The sequence below is a fragment of the Ceratotherium simum genome, chromosome 25 (assembly GCF_057802395.1).
Source record: "Ceratotherium simum simum isolate JZ-2026a chromosome 25, ASM5780239v1, whole genome shotgun sequence".
In the NCBI taxonomy this organism is placed as follows: Eukaryota; Metazoa; Chordata; class Mammalia; order Perissodactyla; family Rhinocerotidae; genus Ceratotherium; species Ceratotherium simum.
In genome coordinates this window covers 19190823-19218035 of record NC_141924.1, presented here as the reverse complement: position 1 = coordinate 19218035, position 27213 = coordinate 19190823, and the positions used below count along the sequence as shown (strand labels likewise).

At 48.1% G+C, this 27213-nt stretch overlaps 1 protein-coding gene across 3 annotated transcripts in view; it reads left to right on the top strand.

The window, feature by feature from the left end:
* CHST11 (carbohydrate sulfotransferase 11) overlaps positions 1 to 24168 on the top strand; it is a 258394-nt gene extending 234226 nt beyond the window's left edge. For all 3 annotated transcript variants that reach the window (XM_004418050.3, XM_004418051.3, XM_087449012.1), the window contains exon 3: positions 19065 to 24168. In XM_004418050.3, the coding sequence (XP_004418107.1) occupies positions 19065 to 19919 (855 nt within the window). In that variant the 3' untranslated portion in view covers positions 19920 to 24168. The remainder of the gene's footprint in view (positions 1 to 19064) is intronic.
* Positions 24169 to 27213: the final 3045 nt, after the last annotated feature.

Here is a 27213-nt window from a genome sequence, read left to right as displayed (position 1 = left end):
GGGCCCTTTGTGGGCACGTGATGGATGGCATTCATTCCCCTCTCACCCCAGGCCCATTTTACAGATGCAGAAGCTGAGGTTCAGAGAGGTTGACTTGTCCAAGGTCATGCAGCAGACAAGGGGCAGGGTTGAACCCAGGATTTAAAGCTAAGCCCCTGCCTGTTCCTCCCTACCCTGGTCCCGGGTCCGGGTGCAGGTGGAGAATGGGGTAGACTGCAGGACTCTAGTCCCCTAGTTGTTACTCCGCCAGAGGCAAGGGCGAGGGCCTCCGTTCGTTCCATCCTTCACCCCATGGGATTGAATGTGTTATTACACAAGAGCTTAGAACAATGCTTGGCACATAGCCCTCAAAAAAGATCAGTTCTGGGGCGAGCCTGGTGGTGTAGTGGTTGAGTTTGTGCGCTCTGCTTCAGCGACCCAGGGTTCACAGGTTCGGATCCCAGGCGCGGACCTACTCACCACTCATCAAACCATGCTCTGGAGGCATCCCACATACAAAATAGAGGAAGATTGGCAGCGATGTTAGTTCAAGGCTAATCTTCCTCACCAAAAAAAAAAAGTCCTTCTGGTGGTGCTGGTGGCTGTGCTGTTAATAATAATAGCACAATGATGATAACAGTATACTGTGTGCTGTAAGAGAGGTAAGCCTGGGTCCCTCGGGGAGCACCGGGAGAAGGGGGTACCTGACTGCTCCAAGCCTAGGGGTGGGGCTGGTTGTTGTTTTGGAAGAAGTGAGGTGTAAAGGGAGGTCTGAAAGGCCACAGGAGTCGGCAGGAAGAGAGCGGCCAATCGAGGGAGATGTGGGGAGGGAGGCTTCGGGGCAGAAGACTCAGAATTGTGCAGGTCCCGTGGGTGCAAGACAGTGCAGCACTTCTGGAGAAGCCATAGCAGTCCGGCGTGCCCACGGGGCTGCTGAGAAACGGGCGGGGCATGCCGGAGGCTGAACTCCCGGTGGAAGGCAGTAGAGACTCTTCTCTGGGGCTTGAAGCAGGAACTGTGGAGTCAAAGCTGAGTTTAGAGGGACCGTTCTGGTCTGAGGGGACCCGCGCTTGGACCCCAGCAGCAGTCCAGCCCAGAAGTGATGTGTTTGTGCCAAGGTTGCCAGGATGGGGGAAGTGGCAGGCTGCAGGGGAGGGGGTGTCCTGGGGTCTGGCTGGGCATCTGAGCAGAGAGCAGTGCCACTCCCTAAGGCAAGGACGCGGGAAGAGGCGGGTGACAACTCACTTTCAGATGTTTTGAGTTAGAGGTTCCTTACTGGGTGGTGACCAAGTGGAAGGTGAGACAGTGCTTCCTGCCTCCCCCGTGAATCCCACCTTCCCCAGAGCCCTCCCTACACACGGCCATCCTTGGGTCTAAAAGCTCTGGGGAAAGAGCGTTCCATGTAGAAGGGACAGGGGGCTCAGCCACCCAAGAAAGAAAGGAGTGTGTCATGTTCAGTGGAAGGGGGGGAAGGAAGGAGGGAGGGAGGGCCATTTTGCAGAGGAGGATGCTGGGAAAGAGGCCAGTGGCTCCCAGGCTCACACAGCGAATGCCCGGCCTGAGCTGGAGCTGCGCCCTGAGGCGTCCAACTTGGTCCTGTGTATTTCCAGATGTTTCTGGTTAGAAGTTCCTATAAAACTCAGAGAAAAGGCCCCACCCTTCTGGGTTCTGGCCTGTTTGAGAGCACTCAGGCTGACTGCGCTGTGGCAGAGCCCAGAGAGGCACGGTGGGCAGCGGGCTGGGCCCCAGGTCAAGGGCAGCTCAGGAAGCCCACGGGCATGCGCTCGGGGACGGCTGTGCGCCCGAGAGAGGCATTAACGCCGTGAAGACTTCACTTGGCCCTGGGCTGGCCGAGTGGGGCTTTACAGAGCAGCCCTTTAGAGGCTGGTTCAGGCCTGAACTCCACTCGGTGCCCATGGAAGGCAGGGGTCTTCAGGCCCCCTTAAGTTCCCTAACAGAGCTGTAGATGAACTAGAGTGTCAACTACCCCGAAAATCCAACTTATGAAAGCCAAGGAGAAATGCATCCCTCTGCTGCGGGAGGCATCCTCATTGTGGGTCCTGATAGAAACAAAATATGGCTTCAGGAGACAAGAAGGCAAAAACTGTACCCCCCCATCCTCCCTGTGGCTTACAGAATTGAAACCAATAGTATCTTTGAGAAGAAAATTTGATTTCCCTTTAACACCATTTATAGACCATCTTTATGGGATATGCTGTCTAGGCAGTTAGTCACGGGAATTTTTTAAATCCATAACAACCTCAGGAAGGGAATTTATTCGAGATATAATTGACATGTAACATTAGTTTCAGGTGTACAACATAATGATTCAATATGTGTATATATTGCAAAATGATCACCACAATAAGTCTAGTGAACGTCCATCACCACACCTTGTTACAATTTTTTTTTTCTTGTGATGAGAACTTTTAAGCTCCACTCTCTTAGCAACTTTAGGAAGGGAATTTAATCAGAGCTTCCTTCCTAAGAGTCTAGTTCAATAATCATTGCCTGGGTGTCTTCCGTGCACCCAGAAGCCATGCCTGCCCCTCAAGGGTTGTCAGGGCTATAGATCAGCCTGTGGGCTTCAGGCTGTCCCCAGTGGGAATGACCGAGGTCACAAAGGTGGATCAGCTGAAGGGGGGGTTCAGCATGGGGTCACTGTCTTGGGGCTGACGACCCATGCTCCAGAACTGGACCACCAGGGTCGAATCTGGGCCCACCACTTCCAAGGTGTGGGCCTTGAGATATGTTTAAGCTCTCTGAACCTCAGTTTATTCATCTGTAAAGTGGGGATAACACTTGTTGGGTTATTGTGAGGTTTCAACGAGACAGTGGTTGTCACGTGCTTAGCAGGACGCCTGGCACATGGTGGGCAGTGCCCTCCTGTCCCATTACCGAGGCACCGCCAGCACTTCCCAGGCAGCACCCAGGCAGCATCCACGTTCCCACACAGCAGACAGAGCTCCAGGCACAAAACATCCGGGTCACTGTGGAGAGTGCTTTGAGGAAGCCTATACCAGATATACTTTGAAGAATTCTCAGACCGTAAAGCTGACCTTGCACTTCTGCGTGTCAGTGGCCCTGGACGGAGTGAATGAGATGACAGCTGTGCTCGGTCAAAGAGCAGAGATAGACCCACAACCTTGGAAAGTTGCTTAACTCTCTGCACCTCAGTTTCCTTATCTGTAAAACAGAAGTGTTGGTATACACCTCGCAGAAGTATCAGAATCAGAGACAACTGGGTAAAGCCTCAGCCCAGTGGGCCTGGGTCTGCGGGAGTGGCCGTCATCATCATTGTGGCTCCACATTTGAGAGACGGGCCTCCTGCTGTCAGTGTGGCTCTGATTATCCATGCCTTCATTTGAGGTTGGAGAGTCCCCCACAGTAGTAAAGAGGCAGGAGCCTCCGCATACAGTTTATTTCTCGGCTGGGTCTTCCTGGTCCATCCCTGTCCCCCCACCATATCTGACCCCACACTCGACCCAGCACCTCATCTGCTGCATGACAAGGAATGTTGACCTCCGTAAATGCAGCGTCTGGGTTTCTCCTTTCTTCCACCTGAGCCTGCAGGTGGTCTGGCCTCCTTGGGGTCATAGAGTCCTTAAGGAATGGTCAGTTGATCTAGACTCTTCTAGATCATTCTGTTTCACTCCAGACTTCACACTGACCCTTTGCCCAGCGCCTCCCTCAGGGCTGTCTAGGAGACACAAGAGTGGAGGTGTTCCTGCCTCTCTTGAGTGACTGTAATTTTTATGTTTTTCAAAAGAGAGCAGAAGTAGAGGAGGGGGACTCCCGCACCAGGGGTTTTGCACCCAGGGCCAGGCCTGGAGAATTTGCTGAGCAGAGAGTGAAAGATGAGCCGTGGTGGAGGGGAGTGCCACGGCTCTCTCTCCAGGGAAGGCTGCGGTGGCCTGTCCCTGACTGTCACCGGGTGCCTTTGTTCCCTGGAACTGAAGGGCCTCCACTGGAGGCTCTTGTCACCACAGGAAGTAGATTCATTCGTGAAAAGCAGCCCCCAGGCCCTGACCCCACTTGCTTTTCTGAGCCTCTCTGTTCACTGCTTTGGCTCAGAGAATGCCACTTAGTGTATAAAAAAGGATCCCCAGAGGCCCTCCTTGCTCCACCAGTGTAATTATGTCTGTGAAGCTTCCTTTCTGGGAGGCCTGGGGTGGGGGTGTGCTGCAGCCTCCCGTGGGCCCCATAGGCTCATCCAGCCTCAGCAGATCAGCCTGTCCCTGTCACTTCAGGCACATAGCCTGTGCAGGGACAGCCATCGAGCCCGACCAAGCAACCAGCTTCAGGGCCCAGGGGTGCCCCGCTCTCTCTTACCACCAAGTCTTTGCTCTTCTGATCCCCCCACCCCAGCCCCTACTTACATGGCCTTCTTTTCCTCCTGCTCAGTTTACAGCTTCTCATCGCTCCAGCTTCACAGGACACTCCTTTCTTGGGGAGATCCTTCCCTACCCAGGAAAGGGCACTGCCTATGCTGTTTACTTTACTCCATCCTCACAGCCACCTCGGGAGATGTCACTGAGCACTTACCTGCCCAGCAGACAGAAGTCATCTCATCTCATCTTTTCCGCCACCTTTGAGGCAGGGGCCCATTTTACAATGGGGAAATAGAGGCTTGGGAAGGTTAAGAAAGCCCCAGGCCTCTAGGTTGGTAGGTGCTAGATCTGACACCAGTGTGTGCCTATTCCCTGGGTTAGCACTCATCAGCTGCCACACGGCATTGTAATTTCTTCCTTTCCTCCCCTCTGTCTCCTGTTAGACTGTGAGATTCCTTGCTGAAGACAAACCTCTTGCTTCGCACTGGGCACCCTCCAGCGCCTTAGACCAGGGCCTGGTGGCTTAACCGGTGCCAGCTGGCGGATTGAGACAAAGTATGGAGCGGCTGCCAGGTTGAGGTGTCCCTCCTGGGGATGGAGGATAGGACCGGGAGGTCAGCGACTGCTGGGCAGTGGGAGAGGGGCGAGCTGACCAACCCAGAGCCCACTGAGGGGGGGCAGCGGGACCTGCAGGTTGTAGGCTGGGTCAGCTGGGGGCTGGGGAACCACCCGTGTGCCTGCCTACCAGAATCATGGCGTCAGAGCCCTTTCCACACTGCTCAGGAGCTGGGCCAGCAGCGTGGGTGCCTGCGGGCCTGAGCTCTCTCTCCTGCTCCACCCTGAACTCACCACTATTTGGCCTCCACCCAAGGGAGGCAGAGGAAGCGAAAGGACAAGTGACATGAGCCACTTTCCCTCCTTGTTGGTACCTTGGAGCAGAGGTCTAGTTGGGGAAGGTGAATGTGGGGAAGGTCCTCATCTTTTCATTACCACGTTGGCCTGAATAGAAGACAAATGATGCCTCAGGGACAGTCATATGTGCTCCCCCAGTGCATTTAGCATACAGGAAGCTGTTATCACCATCACATGTCAGTGAGAAGGTCAGTGCTCTTATAAGCCCCATTATACAGATGGGAACACTGAGGCCCGTGTTAAGTAACTTGCCCAAGTTCCACAGCCAGTAAGTGGTGGAGCCAGATTTTAACCCAAGGCCGTCTGGTCGCAGAGTCTGTGTTCTGAACCATTCTGTCCCTTGATGGAAACAGCTACAAAGTAAAGAAGACCTCTGTTTCTTTTATGGGAAAGATCTATTAACTTTGAATATTAATTGCACGTGCATTAAGAGCAGCTGTGGGCCAGATGTTATGCTGAGTTCTCTGCAGACTTTATCCCTTTAAACCTCATGACAGCCTGTGAGGTCGGTGGTGCTATCAACCCCCACTTTACAGATGAGGAAACTGAGGCTGGGATGGTGGAAATGACTGCCCCTAGGCCATGTGGCCAGACAGGGGCATTGCCAGGATTCATGTCCAGACTACCTGACTCCAGAGTTTGACCTACGACCCCTGTGTCAGGTCAACTCAACAGAATCCCAGACCTCCTGGCCAGGGTGAGAAACCACATGTTCTCAATATTTGTTCAGTATTTATTTAGTGGGATCAGGAGACACTGATTTTCTATAAAAATTCTCTCCTGAAATTGATTCATTTATTTTCTTCCAGTGGCCCAAACAGGGTCACTGTTCTTTAAAAAAAAAAAAAAATTGTCGAGACGTCTCCCAGTTCTTGCTTCACTTTTCTTTAGTGAGTCCCCCAGTCAAGCCAGCCCAGGGGGACTGTGCCATGTACTCTATTCGGGATAATAAAAGAGGTCACTGGCTCCTGTTTTATTTCGGAATTTCCACTGATCATGACTCCACATGTGTCACCAAAAGACTCCTCTTTGGTTGGTGGAAGGATGCTTTCTACACAGAGGTGTTTCTGCACCACGTAGATGGCACTTAGGCTGCCCACCCCTCGCTGTGTCCCTGAAGCCATCCTTGTGCCATTGACAAGGCCTGCTGGGTGGATGGAATGAGAAAACTCCTCTTTTCGCTAAACAGTGGAGCAGCACCAACAAGAAAGGCAGAGGGCTCCGGTTCCAGTCCTAGCTCTGCCACTTCCCGGGAGCGGACGGACAGGTGTCCATCTGGGCCTCAGCTTTGCCATCTGAAATCAGAACGTGGTATCAGATGACCGCAAAGGTATTTTCTACCCGTGTTCCAAGGACTCTTGGGATGTGAAATCACCTTAAAGCTCTACGAACAAAGGGTCTTTACACCTCTGATGTCATTAACTTGAGGATGTCTTATTCCTCCTTGGGCCCCAGGTTGAAGTCATGACGTCAGGTATGGCTCTGTTGTGTGTATTTCTGTGTGCCCAGACGTGACCTGAGAAGCAGCCCAGGTTCTTACGTTTCTCAGTAAACAGCTGGTGAATTAGATGTCTTGTCCCTCTAGCACTCAATGACGGCTGTCCTGTTAGACTTCCATTATGATCCCCAATGCTGAGACAGGCAAAAAATCTTAGTCCTGGAAAAGCATTAACGTGTTGGCACAAAGCTAATCGCCTTCTCCAAATCCTGCCAGTATTGGGCTTGAGCGCGTGGCGCTTGGGATACAGAGATGCGCAGGACCTGTCCTGGCAGCTCTGGAGGAGAGAAGGGAGTTGAACTCACATCGTTCATGGTGATATCACTGTGATCAGGATGCAGCAGCTTGAGACACAGCAGCCTGGGGGAAGGTGGTGGAAATGGCTCCTTTGGGGCCCCAGGTTGGTTGGTGATTGTGGTCGGGGGAGAGGAAGAGGTGCCTCGTGGGCAGGGGTGCGAGGGGGGCTTTGGGGCCCCATCTGCAGAGGTGGCTCAACCTCTCCTCTTTGTGAAAGACCAGCCTTCCCTCTCCAGGGAACACACAACATGCAGAAATGAAAGCCCGAGAGAGTGGCTCACGCATACCTTCTGAACAACAGGGAAATGCGATGTTGTTGAAACCTGCTACTTGATTAAGGGATAAGTCGACTTTTTAGGGTGTCTCTCAATCCATAGTTCACTTACTCTGACATTCCATGTGTACCGTATAGTCTGTTAATACATATTAATAGCTAATCTCTACATAGCTAGAAGATTGCTCTTTAGGCCTCCAGTTTGCTTAACAGCTGCCAATCCAAGTTGCTTCCAATAGCTTCTATCTGTCTCCTATGTCACTGTGATGTTGAATCGCCGTGAGCCAGGTGTTTTGCACAGATGACAGATGTGTTTGATGTTAACCGCAGAACCTGCTCATGTAAAAGCAATTCTTGATCAGCAGCTTTCAAAATGGGATACAGAACCACCAGCCCTGGAATTGGCCTGGTAGAGTCACACCAGGGCAGCCGTCAACAGCAGGTACCCAGGACAACCAGACCCACTGGGTCAGAATTTCTCAGGATGATATCTAGGAATCGCCATTTCACCAAACACTTGCTGTGCTTCTCACATACGCTAAAGATTGAGAACTGCTTTTGGGCAGAGGAAGGCAGAGCCGTATGCTCGCGATACCGCCAGCCACTTATGGTGCAACCCTCTGTAATATTTATAATGATAAAGAGAATTACTGTTTACTGAGTGCCAGCTGTGTGCCGGGCACTGTGCTAAGTGCTTTCCTTGTGGGCTCTCATTGAATCCTCAAGACAACCCAGAGAAGTGGACGCTATTATTGTCCCCATTTTATAGATGGGGAAACTAAGAGGGGTCAAGTGATTTGGGCAAAATATGAGTAGTGGAACATTCTGGTGAGTCCAGGAAGAGAACCAACGAAGCCAGTTGGCCCAAGGAGGGATAGACCAGAAGAAGCTGTGGGGTGATAACCCCCTGCCTTGGAAGAGCATCGCCCTCTGGGAGGCCCATCTTGGGGAGGGCTGTTGGCCACCTTGGATGGGAGAGGGGTAAGCCATCTGAGACTGCACAGTGGAACCCTCCTCCCCCTCCCTCCTGCCAGCAGTGACTTCCAAGGGCCCCAAACATCAGTCAGCAGGTGCACATTCCACCTGCCCTCTGACATCAGAGTTCCCAGGAAATCCAGCCTCTCGAGCAGTGTGGGAGCCGCGTTCCTTCCCCACCATTGTCCCTGTTCCAGGCCGCCATTCATGGGAAGCCGGTCCAGCTTGGCAGCAGCCCCATCCCTATTCCTGCGCCCCTCCTGCACCCTCCCTGGGCCTCCGGAAGCCCAAACAGCTGATCTGAGATGGAAATAAGGCCCCTCCAGCCGCACCTGGCCTGGCTGAAAGGGAGCCCTGGCAGCACACACCCCACGCCAAGCCCTCCCAGGGCAGTCCTTGGTGCTGGCACCCTCTCCTGTGATTCCCCTCCTCCTGTTTCCTGGCCTCACCAGACGGGTGGAAAGTGCCAGTTTCCCCCCATCATCAAAGGCTGTTGCAGCCACCCGGAGCCCATTCCCACCCGACGCCGAGAGCCCCAGCTGCTCGTCTCTTCGCCTCCGGCCTCTGTGCTGATGCTGAGCTCTTGGCATTGCAGCCGCAGGATCTGTGCCGGAAACCCTCCGTGGGAAGATGGGGAGGGCTGCAGGTGTGGGCACCAGGAAGCCCATGCAGCCTCATCGGCCATTCTGTGGCCTTTAAACTCCCTGCCATCCCCAACTCATTCATGCATGTGTGCATTCATTCATTCATTCATTCAGCAAAGCTTTGAGTGTCTCGTATCTACCAGGCAGAGTGAACAAAAAGTGAAAACGGTCTGGCCTCTCAGAGTTTACGTGCTAGAAGGGAGAGACACACAAAATCAGTAAATTGTGATAAGAGTGTTAGGAGGTGAGTACTAACCAGGGAAGGGGAGAGCCGAGCTTCCAGTGGTTTCTCTTAGTAACTGCTGATGGTGAGCCCTCCTAATTGCACGCTGGAACTCCTGCAGTCTGGTCTGTTCCACCCATTTTTTTTTCCCCCCTCTCAATTGCCTACAGGTTCTGTTAACTGAGCAGAGCAGCTGGGCTGGAAGCACTGGGGGGCTCCTAGAGGGCACCTCTGTACTCCCTTCCTCTCCTCGACCACCTGGTAGGGGGCCAGCTGGTGGCCTGTAGGCGAACCCAGCCCAAACGAGCATGGGTTGGCCCACACTGTTAAAAATTTTTTTTTTAATTGTGGCTAACATTTAAGAATGCAGAGGTTACACATAAAATCTGGTTTTCTGGCTTCTCTAGAGAAATTAAAACATCTTGAAAGACCAGGTCCTCATTCCCTCATGACAACGTGAGCGAGATTTAAGTGGCATCTCCCACCTTTCGTGGCCCAGGGACTCCTTGCCGGCCCCGGAGGGCATGTGAGTTTGTGACCCTCACCCAGGTCACCAAATTTAAACCCTGCATTCAAAAGAAATACCTTAACCACTAGCCTAAAACAACCTTCTGCTCGCTTGTTTCTGCCCACAAAGCTCCCAAGGTTACAATGCCCCTTAGAATCTTAGCTCACCCATGGCCATGTCAGCGGAGCCTGACAGGGCTGCGTCTAGAGGCCAGCGCTGGGCCCTAGGTCACCCGGCATCTCCTACACTCCTGCCTCATCTTCCAAGGCTCAAAATGCCTCCCATCCACTGCACCTTTTCCTTCTTCCTTTTGCTTTGGGAAGGTAGGAAATGCGCCTGCAGAGATTCAGTCCTTGCAATCAAACAGGTGTTTCCTTAGTGACAAGTTCAAATCCTAAGAAACCAATTGCCCTAGCAATGTTAATGTCAGTTAATGTGGAATCACTTCTTTCCTAAACCTTTTAAGTTTTGCAACAGGTTCAGACCAGATTGTTTCTTTAATGGCTCAATATTTTCCTCCTTTCTTTTCTAAACATGAAAGTTTTTAAGCATTACATAATTCCTAGAGGTTCCCTAAGGATGCACCCAAAGATGTCTGAGAACTGTGGCTTCCAGACCTTTGACCTCTGGCCCTACTGCATGGAAAGCCCCTTATCTTACATCTGAGGACCAGGAAGATAAAACTTGCCCAAGATCACACGCAGGTCGCTGCTCGAGTCCTGTCTGTGCTTCAGTTTATAGCCGCTGGCCTTGGAGCCTCTAGGCAGTGGATCTCTTCCTGGGCATCTTTAGAATACCCAGGGAGCTGGCCACACCCAGAGCAACTGCATCAGATCTCTGGGGTGGGTCCCAGGCTTCAGTGGTGGTGTTTAAAGCTCCCCTGTGATCCCAGTGAGCCGCCAGAGTTGAGATGCTCAGCCCCAGCAGCCGCCGTGGAAGTGGTGACTCCCAGGTGAGTCTGCGGACCCCGAGAGACTGCTCAGTGCGGAGTCTCAGGGTACAGGCTGCCTGGATTCCAACCTCAGCCCCAATTCCTACCTCCCTGATCTTGAGCAAATTACTTATTCTTCCTGTGCCTCGATTTCCTCATCCATACATTGGGAATACGCGTGATACCTATCTCCCAGACTGTGAGGATTAACAGTGGCTGGTACGTAGTGAGTGCTCAAAAGAAATGGTAGCCCGGATGAATGTATGCCTCTTTTTTGTTGCGGATGTGGTTTCTTCAGTGATTCTCATGACTAGTCCTGTTCATGAGAGTTTAGGAATTTCTGCACCAGAAGGAAATGTAATAGAATCACAGCAAATCAGATCATCACGTTCCCCTCTCCTCCCCCAATTCTCACATTGACAGGGTGAAGGCAGTGTAACTGAGATGCTGGACGGGATTTGTATTGGGAGAAACTGAGGCTGGGCCAAAGCTAACAGTAGTTAATGGCAGATTCCGCCACGCCGCAGTCACTAGATGCCTCCAGGTTTACCTTTTTCTCTGGGTTTCTGTTTCTCTGCATCTCCCTCACCCCGGGCAAGAAAGTAGAACTGCTCTCTTCCTTCCGTTTGGGGTCTTGTGTCTGAAAGAAATTGTAAACACCCCAGAAGATGTTTTAATTTAAGGGAAACCAGCTTTTCTTCCTTTTAAGATGAAACGTAGTAAAGTTTTAAAGACTTTTTCAAACAGTCCCTAAATTTGCTACTTAAACTAATTATAGCTGCCTTTTTTAAAATGTCCAAATTAAAAATAGACATCTAAATGGGAACGCAAGACACAGCCCAGAGCCTGTAGCCATGTTCACGGTTTCCTAGAATCAGCCCTCCTCTGACTTAATTTGTACTTTGGGGAGATCAAAGGGAGATGAAGGGAGTCGAGGCTGGAGCTGGAGGTAGATCTAGGGGTCCCTGGGCGGCAGACGATGAACCTGGGTTCTGTGTCCTCTAATTAGGAATAGCTATGAATTGGTCAAAGATGTTAGATTACAGTCATTTCCTCATAGTATAACTCGGCGGTTCTCAAAGTGTGGTCCCTGGACCAGCAGCATCAGTATCACCTGGTGTTATAGTCTGTATCATGTCCCTCCCACATTCCTATGTTGACGTCCCAACCCCCTGTTCCTCAGAATGTAACGGTATTTGGAGATAGGACCTTTAAAGGGGTGCTTAAATGAAATTGAGGCCATTAGGGTGGGCCCTAATCCAATATGACTGGTGTCCTTATAAGAAGAGGAAGAGACACCAGGGGCAGATGTGTGCAGAGGGATGACCACGTGAAGAGGCAATAAGAAGGCAGACATATATGCAAGCCAAGGAGAGAGGCCTCAGAGGAAACCAACCCTGCCCACACCTCCAGAACTGTGAGAAATAAATTTCTGCTGTGTAAGCCACCCAGTGTGGTATTTTGTTATGGCAGCTCGAGCAAACTAAGACACTTGGGAACTTGCTAGAAATACAAATTCTCAGTTCCTATTCCTGACCTTCTGAATCAGAAACTCAGGGTGGGACCCAGAAAACTGTGTTTTAGTAAGCTTGCAGGTGATTTCCGTGCATGCTAAAGCTTGAGAACCACTAACATGAAGTATGGTTCATACCAGCCCAGGAAAAAAATGACATGTGGTTGGAAGTATGGGCTGGTCTGCTAAATATAAACCTTCTTTTAGTAGGCTCTGGAGAAGCCCCAATGGGTTCTTTAAATGAGGCAGTGTATGTGAAAGTCCTTCTGTAAACGCCAGAATGTTCTGTAGACATTAGGTGGTAGTAAATTGTAACATTAGTATTCGATCAGCTGAAGAAGGTGACCCTCTAAATATACCAACATGAGCAAACTGAATCCAAGAATCTCCCTCCTTGACTGAAATTTCTGATTCCCTTAAAATCTTGTCCATTTTCCACCCCAAGCAATTAGAATGCTTCTCCTTTCTGAGAACAAAAGCAAGATTTAATCACATTTCCCCTTTTGTCCTTGCTTCTAGGAAGCTCACAACCAAATGAGATTCTTAATCACAGCCCTCATGGTTGGCATATTTGTTTTTTCCCATTTGAATTTTATACTGCACATATGTCCTTTGTTATGGTCTCTTCAAGTGCCTTTGAGAAAGAAAAAAAGAAGGGGAGGAGAGAAAGAGAGTGAGAGGGGAAAGAGGTTGACCTCACAGCTCAGATAATTATCAGATCAACAAACCTCTGCTTTGTAAAATTCATACAACAAGGTTGGCAAAGATGTTCTCTTTCAGTGACAAGGGAGCAAACTGTTCTTCGTCAGTGAGTCCTCTTCATTGCCTTGTCTTCCTGATGTCCCATAGCTGTTAAGTCCCTTGGATGATTCCCGAAGTGATACTCAAGGAATTGTTATGTTGTTGAACAGTTATGACCATTACAGAAGGTCTTGTGAGCCCAGCTTGGGGACAAGTGTAGAAGTGACATGACCAGATTTGCATTTTTTTTAGGGTTAGAAATTGCTGTTTACCTGATCACAATTTCTAACTTGCTGTTGGTCCTAAAAAAAACGTGGAGATTTCTGGAACAGCCCAGGCTGCCATCAGAAATCCCCTCTGCCCCATCTTGGCGATGATGGCGAAGACTTCCTCTCTTCCCTCTGTTCTGTCCAGGGCTCCCCTTAATCCAGGTTTCTTCAACCAAGATTCAAGGGTCCACAGATAAAACTCCCAGGGGTCCGGAGTTCTGTATGAGAATTGTGTTAATTTTGCATTTTCATTTTGGTGATAATCTTTTGAAAAAGTTAAAGCATTTCTGGATTATCAGGGCTGCCCCTGATAACCTAGTCCTGCTGGGTGAAATCATGGCACCTGTGTTCATTGATAGTCTTGGTGGCACCGTGTAGCTCCATTTTTATTGTCTTGGGCTAATTAGAAATGGACTGAGAGAGAAAATATATAAATGATGAGTTTGTACCAGGTAAAGGTAAAGTGATGTTACAGGGTGCTGGGTTTTATAGTAATTAGAAATGAGAAACGGTGGGAAAATTGAGCCCTCATGCGACACGTAGAGGAAGAGTGCCATGCTGCAAAGAGCCTGTCCCAGAGTAGACAGCGAGCACCCAACACATAAACAACATCCTCATCAGGTTCATGTTGCTCATTGGAATGTTTACATTTGTTTTGGTGTGGTAGTTCTATATCTAGTTTTATATTTGTGCAAATTTTAGTAACATTGTATTTTTATTAAGTTAAATCAACACTAGTCTGAAATTACTTTAAAATAAAAACAAATTGGGGCCAGCCCGGTGGCCTAGTGGTTAAGTTTGGCATGCTCCGCTTTGGCGGCCCTGGTTCGGGGATTCAGATTCTGGGTGCCGACCTAGACCACTTGTCAGCCATGCTGTGGCAGCGACCCACATACAAAATAGAGGAAGATTGGCACAGACGTTAGCTCACAGCAAACCTTCCTCAGCAAAACAAAAAACAACGAATTAAAATATTTTGTTAAAAATTCAACACTAGAGGCCCATGTGAATTTCTTCCTCTGAGCAGGGGCCTGGAGGTGTCTCAGAATGGAGAATATGCTTATTCTGTTGACCCTTGCCCCAGAGTCCTCCTGAGGGAAATTGTGCCTGCCTCGTCACAGCAGGTGCACCATTTGCCACCTAGACTGCCATGGAGAAGGAGGAAATGGAAGAAAAAGAAACCTCAAATACCACATTTCAAAGCCCTGCTAAGTTATTTTGTGTCTTTGCAATTGGACGTAAAATGACACCATGGTATCATTTCCATTTTTCTTGGCTTTGTGGTCCTGAATGCAATATTAGCTGACACGCTGCCTCCCTGGGGATTCAGATGGCTAGAAAATTGTCTCCCACTGAAAAGAGCTGGAAAGAAAAAAAAAAGGGGGATTTCCTTGTTTCTCTGCTCATTTAGTAATTTATTGCCTTCAAAACTCTCCCATAGCGATTCAAATGGGCAAAATCAATGGGCCCTTTTTCCTTCCTGGTTCTTCTATTTCCTTTAGGGCAGTTTTGGGTTTTTTCTGTTTTTTGGTTTTTTTTAAGTGGCATGAATGCTCTTCTTAAGGTGATGAATACATCTGCTAAGAAGTTAGGAAATGCAAAAGTCACAGTTTTCCTATTCAAAATAAATATTAATTGGTGCCGGCCCTGTGGCATAGTGGTTAAGTTTGCACGCTCCGCTTCAGCGGCCCAGGGTTCATGGGTTCGGATCCTGGGCGCGGACCAACGCACTGCTTGTTAAGCCATGCTGTGGCAGCATCCCATATAAAGTAGAGGAAGATGGGCACAGATGTTAGCCCAGGGCCAATCTTCCTCAGCAAAAAAGGAGGATTGGCATGGATGTTAGCTCAGGGCTGATCTTCCTCACACACAAAAAAAGTAAAATAAATAAATATTAATTGAATTCCATGGTTTAGAGCTGGGCTGCAACAAAATGGTAGAGTTGGTGACATTTGTCTTTAAGATTCCTGGCCTTCTTTTTTGGATTTCTTTTTTCTTCTTTCATAAAAGAATGCATACACATTAACTGCCTATTGTGTACCATACCTTGTCCCAATTCTGAACTAGACTTGATCTTATGTTCTCAATGCTGAACCATACCTGGTTTGATTTAATCAACTCCCCTGTGGTCGGTGGTACTGTCTCATTTTGCTAATAAGAGAACTGGTGCTCAGAAAGCTAAGGGTCTTGCCCAAGATAATGTGATCTTCTCTATACACTTATATTTTATCTCAATTTGCTCAAAGTGATTGACTGAAGGCTTGGCTCCCGTATTAGTTTCCTAGGGCTGTTATAACAAACTACCACAAACTTGGTGGCTTAAAACAACAGAAATTTATTCTCTAGAGGCTGGAAGTCCAAAATCAAGGTGTCAGCAGGGCCGCGCTCTCTCTGACGGTTCTAGGGGTAGACCCTTCCCTGTCTCTTTCCAACTTCTGGTTGTTGCGAGCAATCCTTGGCATCTCTTAGCTTGTAGATGCCTCACTCCAACCTCGGTCGTCACGTGGCCTTCTCTCTGTGTGTCTCTGAGTCTCTGTTTTCTCTCCTTCTAAGGACTCCAGTCATGAGATTAGGGCTACCCTAATCTAGTATGACCTCAGCTTAACTAATTGCATCTGCAAAAAACCTACTTCCAAATAAGGTCACATTCTGTGGTTCCAGGTAGACTGAATTTGGGGGGGGACACTATTCATCCTAGTACAGCTTCTGTTAAAGAATCTTCTGGCATCTGTGAACAATTGGGAAGTTTCTTTAGTTACAGAGAGGTCTTCTTACTTTCATATCAAGTTTCCTTAAGGAGATTATTAACTGATTCATTCATTCACTCAACAAGTATTTATTGAGTATTTATCTACTATGTGCCTGGCGCTTTTGTAAGCACTGGAGATACAGCTGTGGAAAGACGAAGTCCACACTTGGTGGTACTTGTGTCCGACAGGGAGAACACTTATGCCAGTGTGGTAGGAGAGTGTGGCAGCATCCCAAGAGAGCACAGGGTGCGAACTGCAGGTCTTCATCTGGAGCTCCAGAATTTGCTCATCTTCTCCCTTCAACCACGTTCCACTAGTCAGAGCAAGTCACAGCCAGCTAGAGTCAAGGGCTGGAGAAATACTACTTCTTGATGGGAAGAGTGACAATGTAGGATTGCAAAGGCGAAGGCACATCAGGAGGGCACTAACCACTCCTTCGAGATTTTCACCAGTCGTTTTTGAGGCTAAAGTAGCGAGAGACTCTCCTTACTGTTCACACATGGAATTCTCAAAGCATCAGCACTCTGTCTTGGTTTGCTTCCTTCCCTTGAATGTGGGAATATCCAGTGGTGATAGCGTCCAGTTCAGAGAATTGCTGGGAAGATTAGAGATCATGTATTTAAATAACCAGTGAAGGTGCCTTACACAGAGTAGCTCCTCCTCCTGTCTGCTGTTGTCTCATACTCTCCGATGGTCACCATCACCATCATCACCATCATCGTCATCTTGGGGACCATGAGAGGAGGCAGACACAGAGCTCTAATGCAGGGTGTAATGACTTGTCCCCGGTGGCCACCAGGATATCCCTCAAGTCCCCAGGAAACTCACCAGTGTTCTTAATTTAGGCCCATCCCAGTTGCCCTGTGCGCATCTTAGGAGGAATGTACAGATTGTGGTTCAGAGTTGGAAATGCAGGGCCAGCTTCCTGGCTCACACCAGGCCCTTGGCTCTGATGGCTTAGCTGTCCAGGTCGTTGCGGGGTTTCACTGATCCCTCTGTATTCTCAAGACTCAAGGCCACCTACGGTCTGGCTTGGAGAGGGCAGTGGCTCTGGGGCTCTGAATCCCTGTGAAGCGAGTGGCCACAAGACTTGAGAAAACCAAGCATGAGGTAGACTGGGGCGTTGTTCTATAAAGGACATTCGGTGTGGTGGGTGTTCAGAGGAGGGAACAATTCTTCCACTTGTGTGACAGGAAGTGTGTTGGGCCTTGAAGGAGTGTCGAGTTTGTACCAATAAAAGTGGAGAGGGAAGAATCCCAATAGGAACGGATGGACCCAACCATTCAGATGATTCAAAGAGTGAGGGGCCGGCCCCGTGGCTTAGCGGTTAAGTGCGTGCGCTCTGCTGCTGGCGGCCCAGTTTCGGATCTCGGGTGCGCACCGACTCACTGCTTGTCAGGCCGTGCCGAGGCCCCATCCCATATAAAGTGGAGGAAGATGGGCACAGATCTTAGCCCAGGGCCAGTCTTCCTCAGCAAAAAGAGGAGGATTGGCATGGATGTTAACTCAGGGCTGATCTTCCTCAGAAAAAAAAAAAAAAAGAGTGAATCATTGGTTTCTCTGGAGCTCCCTTCAGTTCTTCAGCGGGGAGGAGTGGGGATGAGGCTAGAGAAGTAGGTTGGTGCTGGACTATGGAAGGACTTCAAAAGATGAGTGTATGGATGGGGACTCCGTTCTCAGGGCAGGGAGGCAACCAGGCCACCATATCATCTGTAGCCCCAAAGTGGCTATTCCATAGCCCTGGCGCCCCAGTTTCTCTATAACTTTAACTGTAATTAATATTAATTTCTTTTATATTTAAAAGAAGAGCCACATTGCACATTCAGGGGGGTAGATAGAGGTATGGCATTAGACCCACAATATGGTGTCGCCACTCTATAAAAATCTCTGAGACCCTGGGTGTTGCAGACCAAGATGACGGCACACCGGGGCAGTGTGGTCTTGTGCTTCCTATTTTAGGTTTGACTGTGAGGACTGGTTCAGAATGGCAGTAAATGGCCTTTGGGGAGAAACTTTTGCTTCCAGAATTTAGAAGAGCACACACATCTTCCCTTTAGCCCCTGTTGAGGCTGCCAGCTCTCTGGCCTCGTCCACCCCCGAGACTGTGAGCCCTTTAGGGAAACATTATACCCTGCGATGGTGCTGAGCAGAATGCCTTGTACATTGTGAGGTCTGGACACATGTTTGAATGAATGGATCAGTGGATGAATATGGCAGAGAGGAAAAGCTCAAAGGTTGCAAATGATATAATCCAGGCTCAAACTGCCTTACGCACCAAAGCAAATACATTAACTAATGTAACAAAAGCCCAGGAATTGGGGGTCTGGTTTCAACAACATATGGACCCAGCTATTCAGATGATGTCACTGGGAAGACGTCCCTCTGTCTTTCTGCTCATCTTTCTTCTGTACCCTTCACTCCCAGTCTAGCTCTCCCTGCATGGTGGCCCTCCTCCCTGTCCCCAGGCTCCAGGCTGCCATTCTCACAGCTCAGCAGCTTGAGAGGAAAGGGAACTGAGAATGGAGAATGGGTTTCCAGGGGAAAATCGAGGCACTGGTACCGAAGAAGGAAAAAGCAATAGATGTTCACAGTGATAGGCTTATAGAAAAATTGGATCCCTTTGCTTTAAAATAGATCAACCAATGCCCACCCTCCATGCTTCTTCCTACTTCATTCACGAAAATGAGAGTACTCAACATCAGGGTAGAGTGGGTGGTGGGCAGCTTTGGTTGCCAGGCAGACCTGAGTTTGAATCCTGACTCTCTTACTCCCTGTGTGATCTCAAGCTAGTAACTTAACTTTTCTGAGCCTCAGTTCTCTCTTTCTTCCCAGCTAGGCTGTAAACTCCATAAGGGCGGTTACCTCCTTGTGCTTTTCTATGACTGCATCCCCAGTGCCTGGCAGCACAGCGGCGGGTACTTGATACTGTTAAATAAATCAACAACGGTTCAAGTTTGTTGCATGGAGAAAAGAAAAACTGTATATATGAAGCTCTAGTAAAATGCCAGGCATGTAGCAGGTGACGGATAAGTGGTGGAGCTGATCCTTTTATGACTCTACAAAGGAAGTATGGTGGAACAGAGAACAAAGAGAGTTGAGACAATTGATGGAGAATTGAGGTTGTCAGTTGGCTACATTAGGATCATGGCTGTGGGTGTGGCCAAGTAGAAATCTCCCACCTAGGACTGAGTTCTTGTTCCTCTTGTGTCCACTCTGCAGCTGGAGCTCTCGAATGCCGCCGTCCTGCACCAGATGAGGCGGGACCAGGTCACAGACACGTGCCGCGCTAACAGCGCCGTGAGCCGCAAGAGGCGCGTGTTGACCCCCAACGACCTGAAGCACCTGGTGGTGGACGAGGACCACGAGCTCATCTATTGCTACGTGCCCAAGGTGGCGTGCACCAACTGGAAGCGGCTCATGATGGTCCTGACGGGGCGGGGCAAGTACAGCGACCCCATGGAGATCCCGGCCAACGAGGCGCACGTCTCGGCCAACCTGAAGACCCTGAACCAGTACAGCATCCCAGAGATCAACCACCGCTTGAAAAGCTACATGAAGTTCCTGTTCGTCCGGGAGCCCTTCGAGAGGCTGGTGTCCGCCTACCGCAACAAGTTCACGCAGAAGTACAACACCTCCTTCCACAAGCGCTATGGCACCAAGATCATCAAGCGCCAGCGGAAGAACGCCACCCAGGAGGCTCTGCGCAAAGGCGACGACGTCAAGTTCGAGGAGTTTGTGGCCTATCTCATCGACCCGCACACCCAGCGCGAGGAGCCCTTCAACGAGCACTGGCAAACCGTCTACTCCCTCTGCCACCCGTGCCACATCCATTACGACCTCGTGGGCAAGTACGAGACGCTGGAGGAGGACTCTAATTACGTCCTGCAGCTGGCAGGCGTGGGCAGCTACCTGAAGTTCCCCACCTATGCCAAGTCTACGAGAACTACTGATGAAATGACCACAGAGTTCTTCCAGAACATCAGCTCAGAGCACCAAACGCAGCTGTACGAAGTCTACAAACTCGATTTTTTAATGTTCAATTACTCAGTGCCAAGCTACCTGAAATTGGAATAAAGGGGGTGGGGAGGGGGAGAGAATCATGCTTTTTAATTTAAGATTTTTATTTGTCAAAAGAATTATATGGATATTGGGTTATTTTGTAAATTAATATTTCTTTGGGGATGATGCTGCGAGCAGCATAGTGAGAATTATTTAAAATCCTTAGTAGGGAAGGACGGCTGTCTTTGCAGGGGAATAGGATGGGTGTCCTTGTTTTTAGATATGAATACTGCAACACTGTCTCAAAGGTTTCCTTGTCTTCTGGTGAATTCCATGAATTGTGCATCCCATAAATTCTAATTAATGTTATTTATAGTTATTTAAACATGGTCTCTGTATAGATTTCTTTTTGTGGCAGCAAGATTCTTGTGTCTTTGCAGAAGAAATCTATGTTTTGTTCTGTGCTTGCTACAGCTCATTGTGAGGCATGAATGTTCTCTTTACTAACGGCTCATAGAGTCACTGCGTGATAACCACCACATGATGGCTGTTGATGCCACCATGCTTGAAATGCTCTAGAAATAAATAGAAAGAGGCACCTTGGCAAGGGGCTAATTCCAAACCAATTTCAATCAACTCAAAAGTCCCTTGCACTAAAGAAATGTGATTTTCTTTTTAAACCCAAGGAGAGAGCTGATGGTAGCGTTTTTTTTTTTTTCCCCACAAGAATTAGTAGTCTGATAGAATAGGCTTTTCTACAGAAATTTCTAACTGGCAGTGCCAGTTGTCATGAAGGTGAAGTGGCTGTTGCTTTATATCCAACACTATTTATTGAGCAACTACTATGTGCTAGGCCTAATTTTAGGCCCTGCAAATAGAGCATTGAACAAAACCAATAGTCTCGACCCTCAAGAAGCTTTACATGGACACACAGTATCCAGCTCAACAATTAGCAAACCCCTGATATTCATGGACTTAGCATAAGGTTTGGACTGTTCGTGAACGACCCCAGAAGGTCCATGACTCCTACAAATTTGCATGTTTCTGTAGCCCAAATTTGTAAACCACATGCTTGGAGCAGGCCACTTACCTTGGTCAGTAATCCAAGCTCATTGCCCAACACGAGAGATGACAAAAATGTTTCCTATCACGTGCCCACTCCAATTTATTGATCATGTCTGCCTTTAAGACCCAGAACAGATTTGCCAGGCACTGCGTGAAGAGTGCTGTGATTGATTAGTGTGTCTGCCTTGAGTGAGGGAAGGGGAACATGGGCCACGTTTTCCCAGTGCCTCCTCCTGTCATCTCCAGCCCTGCATCCACGTCTCTGTGTAGACGTGTTGTTTTTACTCCTTGCCATGTAAAAGAGTGAAATGCTGTGGCAGGACTCCTCCATCTGGGGATTTGGCGTTTCTGCCCCTCATGAAGGTCAGAGGTGGACTGTATACACGTGTGCACGTGCATACCCCTCCCGAGTCCTCCAGAGGCTAAGAGACCATCAGCATCTTTGCAGCCACCACGCGTGAGCAGCAAGGACAGCCTCCCGTGATCATAATCCACGCCCCTCTCCTCCGGAAGGCTAGAAACGTTCCATTTTCTGTTGCTTGCAAATTACCATCTGCACACGCTTCTCATGTCCAGCCGTTTCCGATGCCTCGGTTGAAGTTTGAGCCACATCCCTCTTACAGCTAGTGAGTGAATTGGTAGGAGATACTGTATATAATAATAATAATAGTTCTAATAATAGGGGTGGGGTGGGATGGGATGTGGTTAAGCTCTTTCTTGTTTTGTTTTTGATGCAGTATATAGCAAAGGGGTGAGAAGAATATTCTAAGCAACAAAAAAATGAATAATTTATTCACAGAAACTATTAAAATTGTGTCGTAAAACTCCCAGCCAGCTCGGCAAGCAGCAGCTGCCACCCCTCACTGAGGAAATGATTTTATTGAATGTGGGTGAGGTGTGCGCTGGAGAGGGTGGCCGAAGCTGTTTATAAAGCGTTGTGTCCCTTCTTCCAAGCTCTCTCCCCTTTGTGAAGGGCATGACAACTCTACCCTTGATGGATAGAGATTTATGCAACGTGTTTTACCGAGTAGAATGGCAGACCTTGGCTGTCCCCGGAGTTGGGAGTCTGGACCCTATTTCCGGGCAGGGGCCACTGTCCTCAGAAATGGGTCTTCTGCTAATGAAACAGGTTGTCCAGCATTCCCCGATATGTGCTCCACAGAACACAGTTTCTAGGGGACCCCAAGTCGGTGTGATGCAAAATAAGGGTTTTGTGGTCAGATATCCTTGGCAAACAAAGTTAAATCAGTTTCCTTTCTGCAGGACTTTTCAGAGCCTTGAATGCATGCTGTGCATTGTGAATCCCCAAGAGCATCATTGAGTCAATAGCATTTCGCAAACTACATGAGCAGGATACTCTATTTTGCACATCATCTCATAGAGCTAGAGTTCAGCAGTCTACTCGGGTTAGGTTGATTTGGCACATCTGAGGTCTTCAAGAATAAAAACTGCCGCCCCAACCCCCCTCCAAAAAACAAAACAATAAAACAGCACCACAGTCTCCATCTGGTTTATAGCGACAGAGGTACTTTATCCAATAAATTGAACTTTTGCTTAAGTGCCGTGAGTCTAATCCTGGATACTAGCACGGGCAGCAGTTCCATCCCTCCCAAAGGGAGTGGAGGAAAGTCTCGGGTGGTGTGGACAGAAAGAAGGGGGGAAGGGAGGGCACAAGGCCACAGAGTGGTCCCCCCAATTGCTCCATGTGAGCAGAGTGAGCTCAGCCCTTGACGAGTGCTTCTCCGGTTGCATAGTCTGGAATTGTTCACTCTGTGCTTTTTTGGTTTTAAATGGAAATTCACATAGATGTCCCGAGTTCTGCGTTTCCATGTCCATCTTTGATCATTTGTGCGAGCGAGCTCGGTGCCGTGTGCAGATCACCTTCCCTCTGCCGTCTTCTCTCTCAAGTGAGAAGGATTGTCCTTCGGGGGACAACATGTCACTCCGGTTCTGCAATGAGGGACTCTTTCTGTTCGTGTTTTGGTTTGTGTTCACATTTTATTTTCTAATGGCATAAAAACTTTTTTAAGAATAATTGATTCAACTGTTTTGCAGAATGTAGAAAGTATTGTGTGTCCTTGGTTTAAAAGAATTCATGGGTGAGAATGTGCCTGGAAAACAAAGGTTTGTTAAAGAAAACTGAAAATGCTTTCATTGCGTGCTTAGCTGGAGAAGAGCAAAGGCAGGTGTCCCATCTCCCAGCCGCTTTTCAAAGGTGCTGCTGTGTTTTCAAAACCAGGTACAGTCAGGGTAGTATTTACAAGGACATTCCTGCTTAACCTTTCCCATTGGTTAGAAAACTAGAATTTTAGCCACAGGATTTGAATTCTTGCAGCTTCTCCAGAACCCCCTCTCTGCCCTCCCAGCTGGTCTGGGAAGAAGGGCAGTGTGCTGACCTACAGTGTCTCAGAGGGGACCTTCCTTCCTACCTGTCCACCAGGTGAGCTGCACCCTCTTGCGTGTACAGGATCTGGATGCTACAGGAGGGCAGTGGGCAGTGGAAACTTCAGTTGGACCAGTCCTCCTGGTGGCAAAGGTGTGGAAGCATGGGGGTCTAATCCCTACAGGTAGAAAGTTCCCAGAACAAAAGCAAGTCCCTAGCACACTTAGCTGGTGGGCTCTCGACCAGTGCTAAGGTAGTGATTGCAAAAGTCCCTGTTGTAACTTGGCAAGAAGCCAGGTTCGCACACTCTGTTCAGCTGTGGGTGGTGCTCAGAGCATCTTTCAGCCGCATCCTGCCCTGCACACACAATCTAATCTGCCCCACTCTGTGCAGTCCTGGTGACCAGAAGCCCTTCCTTGCCCACCCTTATGTCAGCAGGACTGACCTCATCACTCCCCTGAGCTCCCACAACCAGCATTTCCTCCTGCCTTTTCCCATCACAAGCAACTGCACCCCATGAACAGGCAACAGACCTTCTACAAACAGCTTGACTCTTTGCCATTAACAGGAGAATTTCATTCTTTGTCAGGTACAGAAGGGGCTGCCCGTACTATTTTCTTATGAGCATGCTCAGTATGGCCTATGGACATAAATTATAATTTAACATCTTGGTGGAGTGTGATTTTTTTTAACATATTTGTATGCAGTAGAGGGCTTGTCGAAAACTCTCCCTGTATCTTACTGTACTGTTCAAGAAAGCTGAATTCCACATTGCCAACAAAAGCGTGAAATGTTCATGAAACTTCCTCCAGGAAAAGCCATTCAAGCCTGATTATTTTTCTAAGTAACTTCAATTAAATTGAAGAAAAAAAGGAAGCTTCTCTCTGTGTATGGTTTGTTCATGGCTCATTGACAAAAGACTGTAGGGGTGGGGTGGGCTGTATTTCTTAGCATGTGGGGGGCCCTGATCGTGTGTATCAAAAGATGGAGAGGGAAAGACGGAGATGCGGACCCCGTTGGCAGTCTTGGCCATGGTAAAGACCACCATAGATCTGAACCCTTTGTGTTTTGTGGATGAATGAAAGCTTTCTTCATTCCTGTTTGGTCTGTAAACTCTGTAGAGTGGTGCGTTAAAGGCCCGCCATAATCATGTAGGCCTACCACCCGTGTGAAAAATCAGGAAACAGAGGCTCTGAAAGGTTAAATGCCTTTGGCAACAGAGCCGGTATTCAAACCCCAGTTGATATGCATTCAGAACCCCATGCTTTTGGCGCTAAACAACACGTCTCTCTCAACATCTGTTCACGGTCCGGAAGTTGCAGGTTTGACCTTCAAGCCCCAGTTGTCCAATTCCAAATCCATTCCTTGCCTGATGCGCCATATAGCTTCGTTCAGCTCCATTGATGGACGTTTTTTAGCTTTATTGATTAACATGATTGATTTATTTATATTTTGCCAAAGAAGAAATCATATTCAAAGTTGTTTATTGTATTCTAATTTCTTTAAATGTATTATCTAAACATTTTAACATGAGACTATTGGATTAAAAGTATTTTTCCACCATGCCAGATATGGTTTATAATATGTCCACTCACCAGCTGGTTCCCACCACCACTGGCCCAGCTCCCACCCATTCCTGGTGTCTTCGCTGTTATGGCTTTGGTCCCATCTGGTTGGGAAACGTCCAGACCGTGGAGCTTAGTTGTCTTAATTTAATGGAAAATGCACTTCCTTTTTAATGTGGTGAGTGGATATCAATTTGTCACATCGTCTCGTTTGGACACTGTAAATGTCTGTGGGAAGCCATCCTGGATGAGGACATCCCCAGTCCTAGTTCACTCCCCTTGGAGTAAGACTGAATTGCCCTCTTGTCAGTGGCCAGCTAATCAGTCAATATTTCTGAAGGTGCCACAGGTGCCCTTTGTCTGATGCTGCAGAAGCTACAGAAACCAAGGAGCCTGCAGCCTGGAACATTGCCAGGGCCAGGCCAGAGTAAGGTTATCATTGATCCACCACCAAGTGAACAAAATAGCACCAAGCAGGATCATTAGTATATGATGCCAAATTGTCCTTTCTTGGGAGGAGCTCTCCTTTCTCAAGTTATGTCTTTCCTACATTTTGGGTATTTGAGTAATTTTTATGATAGTAGATGTTGATATAAGAAAATAAGTAAAGTATTGGCAATTCCATGTCAGCCCCCAAAGTCATTTCAGACATTTTCTAAGAAGTCACAGTATCCAAAAGACTAGGAACTATTGGCCGAGAAGGCATTTGAGGCGTGAAGTGAGGGGGCAGAAACTCGAGGACTTGGTGGAGAACAGAACTCTGGGGAAATCCCTCCTGGGGTGCAATTCTGAGCTTTGTACCTACATTCCTGCCGGCATATTGTGGCCCGTGGCCATGGGCTCCTGGGTCCTGGGGTGACTTACAAGAAGCTGAAGCCTAGTCTGGTCTACATTCACCAAAGAGAGTTCATCAGACACCTTGGGTCTGGGATAATGGACATTTCCAGTATAAAACAAAAGAGGACAGTCTAGCGAGACTGACATGAGAGGCAAACAAACAACCTTTTCCCCATAACACAATCCCATCCTAGTGCCAACCTTGTCCTCTCATAACCTGTAGATAGAACAGTCAGAATGGAAGCAGCCTGCTGATTCCAAACATGTAGCTGGCTGAGAATGTTCGCAAACATACCGCCTCGGTCTTTTCCTCTTTAAAACTGGGAAAATAGTAACATCTGAATTAAGCCAAAGTTGAGATCAATAAGAACCCTTGAGGCCAGTAGCATCAGTTTATCCACCAAGAAGCTGTAACCTAGAGGTAATCACTTCCTGTTTGGGCCTCATTTCCCTCATCCATAAAATGAAAGAATTGAGCTATATGTGTGGTTTTCCTTTTTTTTTTAAATGAGCCTCTCTAAAATTTTTTGTATGTTGAGCACTCATGTAAAATAGATGAAGCAGAGATGCTATGATTGAATAGTTTGAGGCCCAGCTGAGCCTCTTTTCCCTGTAAAGTTCTTGGGGCCTCCATGGAACTCCTAGGGTTCCAAGGAACATAGTTTGAGAACCACTAAATTTGATGACCTCTGAGCCTTTCCAGCTTTGACGTTCTCTAATGATCTCCCCAAATCCTCCTCTATAGCTCACTCTGCTATACACCAAAGAGGTCAACTAGCAATTAGATGGTACCATAAAGGTAAAAACTGCTTCCAGAAAGGAGTTAAGGGAATAGCATTAGAACAAGATTAAGATGAAAGAAAAGAAGTGAGGAAAAAGAAAAAATAAAAGGTAGAAGCAGATGCAGGAAAGAAATAGCTCAAAGCCAAACTCAAGATGGGAACCAAAGTTTACATTCCTCTTTCCAAATGGTCTACCAAGGAAATGCAGGCTCCAAATTCCTACAAAACCCATTAATTTGAAATACAAGAGACTGGAATGAAAAACGGTCTCTGTATTAATCTGCTTTTTACTTTTCAATGTTTGTTTTTAAAAATAATAGAGCGTCTCGTTGTGCAAGAATAGCAGGGGCTTTGAGTTTCACGTTGGTTTGGACAAGCCAGCAGCCAGGGAAGGAGATTTTTTTGTGTCTCCGTCTAGCCTTGGACCTTTACCTGATAGACCAAGCCAGAAGCAACTTTGTGCTTGGCACCAAACTGGCCACAGGATGAAGGGAAAATGCCTAAAGAAGAAATGAAGGAAGAAAGACCTCTGACTATAGGAATGGTACCTGTACACTGAGCTTCTGTGCACCATGAGCACAAACTCAACGGTAGGAGACTTGGAAATGTTTGCTTTTAATGTAGTCTTTTCCAAAAATATATAGTTTCATAAAGCAAGTTGACCGTGAAAGTGACTAACTTTTATTAATTCACACAGTTTATTATATTGTAATGTGTTCAATGCTTTCCATTTAATC